Raw genomic sequence first — 6067 nt, forward strand, 5'->3', positions numbered from 1 at the left:
CTGAAATTTGGCTTGTCTAGCTCTGTGGCTGTCCAAACAAATGTACTCTTTATAAATTATAACTGGGTCCATCCATGGAGAGACCTGGGGGCCACAGTATCGCCTTGTCACTTTGAAATCTGGGAAGTGTCTTTGTAAAAAGCTTTGGGGACAGATGCCCTGTTCTCTCCTGTTAGGAGACAATTTGTATACATGTAGGAAATTCAGTGATAAAGTCTTTTCTTCTTTTTCATAGTTTCATTGTCCTTAATCACTATGCTTTCAAATGTTAGGAAACTGCTCTTCAAAAAGCAATAGACACTTCATGATTACCTAACTCAAAACAGGGAATTTCAACAACAACCTTTCTGTGTATTTATTGGGTTTCCCCAGGGTGCAATATTCTGAACAAACTAAGGACTCCAGAAAATACATCTGTTCCCATCAAGAACTAATAAGAAAAATAAAAATAAATAAATAAAAGATGTGGCCGTATCCTCTCAGGTACACAAATGAACTTAAAAGTTTTCTGCTTATTTTTGATCGCTAGAGCTTTAATCCCATTCTTTATTATCCAACACACCCAAGTATGTCTAGAGATGAGGTCTAGAATTACCACAGAAGTCATGGGCTGCCAAGAGTATTTTGTGTCTCATAGTATAGGTTTCATAGACTAATTAGGGAGGAGTGCAGATAAAAATAGTAATTATTAACTATAATAAAAATTCTTCTGTCTGACCATGAAGAGCTGAAACAGAAATTTTAAATTAAACAATCATAAGAAATTGAAGTAAAAATAACAAAATTGCTTTCTAGGGCTGTAAAAACACCACCACTGCTTCTTTTCACAGCAACCTCTTCCCACAACTCTCAAAAAAAAAAAAAAAAAAAAAGCATCTATGTGTTTACAAAAGATTGCAAAAACATGGTTTCATATTTGCGCAAGTTTTAAAAAAAAAAGTTTACTGATTTTTGTACCCAAGCATTTCTTTAAAGTGACTTCAGCCTGGGCAGTTTATTCTGACGTACATGTCCAATCCAGGGATACTTTGAAATTGCTGTAAATAAGGAAAGTCTGTGAATTGCGTGTCTGTAAGGAACCTAAAATAAAATGTTTCAAGGCCACATCTCGGGCCAAAATAAAGTGAGCCGTTGAGAGAACAAAGGGAAAATTCCCATTTCCCTTTCTCTTGGGTCTCTCAGACCAGCCCAAGAGCCTGTTCGTGACCTTGGTTCATTTCAGGAACTCCCTCACCCATGCTCTTTGCAAAGCCTGGGGCAGCCTTCTTCAGACTTACTGGATGAGAAGCAAGGATACAACTTGTTTTTCCAAAGTGTTTTTAAAGCGATATATTTAGGGCGCTTGAGAGGAAAGAATTGGCCAATCCTTTATCTTCCTAACAGGTGCAGTCCGACAGTCATAAAAGCAGGCTACTGAAAAAGAATGATTTTGCCAAGGATTAAGCCCCTCCAGTGTCCATTAGCCTGAAAGAAAGTGTTCCTTCTTTACAGCAGAGAATTCAGATCTATATCATGTATCTCCAGCACAGCCTGGCAAAGTTTTTTTTCAGGGGGAAAAACACGGTGGCATTCATTCACATGAATGCTTTATTCTTCATCCAAATCTTCAATGTGGCCTAAAGGAACCACTCAGAGTTTGGAGGAAAATAAAGTATTGCCACCAATAAACTACCTCCTCCTCTTCTCCCATTCTTTTGCTTCCTTCCTACAAATGAACTTTCCCCCAGTTTGAGGGAAGGGTAATAATATTCTATATGAAAGATGACATCTCCAAAGACAAGTTTATTTTGGTGTTTGAAAGAGGCCATCCAGTCTCATGCAGGTGGAAACTGAAGGTCAAAAAGTAAATCTGAGAGGGAGGCTTCCCATTACCCGGGTTCCTTTTCTGATGATGACTAAGCCATGAGAGACGCTGGGAAGTGGGCAAAGAGGATGAATACGGCTCTACATTCAGATAGGTTTGGGGCTCAGCAGCGCTTTAAAATGGAGTGAAATCTCTAGGGACCAAGAAAGACATAGCAAAGGAAAAACTCTTATGGAGTAAAAAAGTTATTCTCCGTTACCATGTCCCCACCTCTTCCTATTAAAATAGGCCAAGATAGAATAGATAGACATTGTCTGTTGATACAGCAAAAGAATCTGTAACAACAAGGCTGTACTTTTGATTCCTGGAGCTATCAGAATGGCCCCTTAAAATTATGATCCAAAATGGAGTTGTTTTCCCATGTGTTTGAGTTTTCAAGAAGATTTTAGGAATTGGGGGGGGGGGGCAGGTACTTACGTTTATTTATTTATTTATTTATTTTAATGGAGGAACTGGGGATTAAACATGGGACCTCATGCATGCTAAGCATGCACTCTACCACTGAGCTATGCCCTCCTGCTGAGTTTTTAAGAAGAGATCTTACATGAAAGATGAGAGAGCTACAGTGACTCTCCCAAGGTTTTCTGAATGACACACAAGCACCTAGGAGGAACTTTTGCCTTTTTCCCTACAAATTAAGTACATAAATTATAATAGGGCCTGATATATCACAGAACAAAAACTGAAATTCACATTAAGGCCTGAACTTGGTGTTTTAGAAGAGAATTTTTCTAGGTTCTGTAGACTCTGACAGTTAACAGTTGTCTGAGTATATTAACAAACCAGGCTTTGTGGTTTTAATCATCACATACCACAGAGATAAAATTCTTAAGAAATGATTTCTAGGCAAAAATGACATGAACAGTATTTTTAAACTATTAGAGATTCTACCTCAGGAGAATGGCTATTGCAATTTTCTAATTCATGTTGATAAAATTTTTGACAAGAAAAGAGAAAATTCCAGTGAAAGATGATTTTCTTTACTCAGTAGGATCGAGGGGCAATTAACCATAAGAGTTTTTAGAACAGAGACCATGTTGTATTTATCTCTGAAATCCCAGTGACTAACTCATAGTAAGTGCTCAATTAATAGCTGATACATAAATGAATGTAGCAGCCAGACATCCTGGGAGATTCCCACAAATCTGAAGCTTTCTTCCACAGCCTTTCTTGCTATTTGATTAGAGCCACTTAATTTTACTGGGCCTCAAGTTCTGCATCAATCCAAAGCGTAAGACAGGTCTTTCCTCTGGAACTGACTGTACGAATAGTGTTTCTCCAGTGCATAAATGTATAACAGATGAAGGTGAAGAGGAGGACAATGGGAAGTGGTTATTCCTTAAAAATAATGCTTTCTTCCTTGGAAAGGGGTTGCTGAGCCATCCAGACTATTTTGAAGGGTCTAAGCAAGGACTCTTGATTAATTACTTCCATTAGAGTTCCTCCTTGAGGGCCAAAGTTACACCTGTCACTCCCCCTTCTCCTTGGAAGGACCAGCTCTCCCAAGAGCCAACATAAAGCTCCCAGAGTTAGGCCACTGTAGGTTGGGAGGACAGAGGCATCTCTTGCACCTTCAGGTGCTGAAAACTCAGCCTCTTGAAGAGTTGCTAGGTCCTCCTGGATCCTAGGAGGGCCCAACCAGCCAATGTAGATTATCAAGATTCACAGCAAGTGGTCATGTTCTTCTTGGGCATGATTCTCGCAGCTAAGGAAGAGGTGTAAGAAGACCTATTTATGGGGAATGTTTCTGCAGAGAATTTGAAATGACTCTGAAGAATTGGTTTGGTGGCATGTTTTATTCTTAAGGCTTTCTTTCAGAGGGGTGCTTATGTGAAACAAAACCAACCCCAGTAAAAATGAAATCAGTAGGAGAATGTACAAGGACCAGAAATAGTTCCTGAATTGCCAAACTCCTTACTCTTCTGATGTAAACAATATTAAAATGCAGTGCTTTCACTAGGAAAATTCTTCAAGGTGCAGTTCCTTTAAGAATCAGTTCTGCTGGTAAGGAAACAGCAAAAAAATCCCTATACTTCCGCAAAGGATTTTAAATGTATCAGTAACCCTCTTTTTATTTCTATTCCCCACCATCCATATTTAAACTAACCAAAGAATCTGAGTATAAAATTACTGTCCTGGGTGGGGGAAACTCCTACACAGAATACCAACAGTGCTTTTAGAGCAAAGATGATCATTAGGACTTTGGTATATGTATGTTGATTTATTTAAAAAGAAAAAAATATATATATGGATTTTTTTGGAGGAGGCTCAAGTTAAAGATATATTTTCCTCTTTGTAGCTCTAAAATTTCATTGTCTTTACAAGTAGAATGGATCAGATTGAGTTGTCAGACAAAAAGTAAAAGTTTATCACATCTAGCAATCAGAATAACTAGATTTATAGGCACAGTCATCTTACTTATTAGTGTCTCAGCTTTTCTGTCACTTTCCAGTGTGCTTTAAAATAACACATGCAAATTCATCGACTAAATGCAGGATAATTAAAGCAGTATTCTGTCCTCAGTCAGGAAACATAGAATGCATTTCATCCAAATAAGCCTTGAAGAGGCTAGTCAAGTGACAGATCAAATAAAAAGGACACTTAATACACATGTAAATCATTTGCATTATAAATAAGACACTTTAGCAGGGGCTGGACTCATTGCCTGGTAGTCAGGATTAAGTTCCCATATTAATGCATGCATTTGGTGTGGTTATTTTGGGCGGAAGACTTCATCCATCAATGCCCTCCACCGCTAAGTAAAGCCAACCCGTAAACTGATCACTACAGCCTGTCAACACTGGTTACTTAATTACATAAAGAAAATATATTTCAAAAACTTTTGATAATTTGGTTAGTATTTCAGCTTTGATTTAACATCTAGCATCTTTTTCAAATTTCTTCAAAATAATGGTTAAAAGCATTTTTAAGAATGAAAAGGGAAAAAAACCTGAATATCATTTTTATGTTTCCTGGTTCCCTGCTAATGTTTAGGGGTTTTTGTTTGGTTATTTTGTTTATTTGGTTGGTTTTCTTGTTTTATTTGCAGAAGCAAAAGAATAAAGATTCAGTAAGCATGAATGAAATGAAAACTAATATGAATGAACTATTTTTTAAAATGTTTCCATTAAAAATTAAACTCAATATACTTATGTTGTTAATTTATGTTTTTCATTAGTTATTTTAGTAATTTCAAATTCCAATTTATGTTATTAATTAGTAGTTTTAAAATATTGACTTTTTATAGAAAGGAGAAACTACTGAATAAAAATTTCTTCTAGTGAAGAATATTTTCATACTTTCAGCTTAATTATATTTAAAAGGCTATAAACATATTATGAAATTATCTACAAAAAAGCTCATTCAAAAACACAATCTACCAGGGATATCCAAAGATTCTCTCTCTCACCCAGGTGTTTAGTTCTCTTTCCATGTAAGAATTTAACAATGTCACATAAATAATGAAGCTCCACACTATTAAAAGCAAAAAATACCTGCATCTGCATATTTTAAATGTCTTTCCATGAAAAAAACATAGCAAATCTGGAAGTACTGTTACAAATTCTTTCTTGAAATCTTGATCATATTAACCATTTAAGAAAGCATTCCAAGCCCCTCCCACCCCACCCCCCACAAATGGAAAAAATGTGTGATTGAACCTAAGAAAATACACTTGAAAATGCAATCTGCTCATCATAAGCAATTAACATCAAATTACACTTCAAAGATCCCTTGCAATTGAATGATAAAGTTATAATTTGATCATTTTCATCAATATTCCTTCATAAACGATCATTATCAGATATTTGTCAATTGGTTATACTCTTCCTATATTTTCCCTCTGGTCTGTTTACTCTAAAAGATCTTTTCCTTAAATCACACTGATTCTATTACTTTATAGTCTATTTAAGAAATTGGATATTTGTTTGAAAATGCCTAACCAAACATGCTTTAAAAAGTACAACGAAAAGATCTAGAGTCTTACCCTCTTTCTTGGTGGGTTCTGGCATGGTCACAGTAAAATGTTATTCTCCAAAGAGTCTGCTCCCCTCCAGGACTAGTTGACAGAAACCCCACGAGCAGTCGAGAGATGGTGCAGGTCAGTGTGACAAGCAGTTGGGGAGAAGTCCAGGGCTTTTATATTCCCTCTGAACATCAGTCATGTTGGCACCACCCCTTCTTCAGCACAAGGATGCTGGAACT

General features: G+C 36.7%; 1 protein-coding gene across 42 annotated transcripts in view; it reads right to left on the reverse strand.

Annotated features, from left to right (window-relative positions):
* MYBPC1 (myosin binding protein C1) overlaps nucleotides 1-6025 on the reverse strand; it is an 82759-nt gene extending 76734 nt beyond the window's left edge. For all 42 annotated transcript variants that reach the window (XM_074375212.1, XM_074375205.1, XM_074375206.1 and 39 more), the window contains exon 1: nucleotides 5850-6025. In XM_074375212.1, coding sequence (XP_074231313.1) covers nucleotides 5850-5874 — 25 coding nt within the window. In that variant the 5' untranslated portion in view covers nucleotides 5875-6025. The remainder of the gene's footprint in view (nucleotides 1-5849) is intronic.
* Between the last annotated feature and the right edge of the window lie 42 nt (nucleotides 6026-6067).

This window comes from Camelus bactrianus, chromosome 12 (assembly GCF_048773025.1).
Source record: "Camelus bactrianus isolate YW-2024 breed Bactrian camel chromosome 12, ASM4877302v1, whole genome shotgun sequence".
In the NCBI taxonomy this organism is placed as follows: Eukaryota; Metazoa; Chordata; class Mammalia; order Artiodactyla; family Camelidae; genus Camelus; species Camelus bactrianus.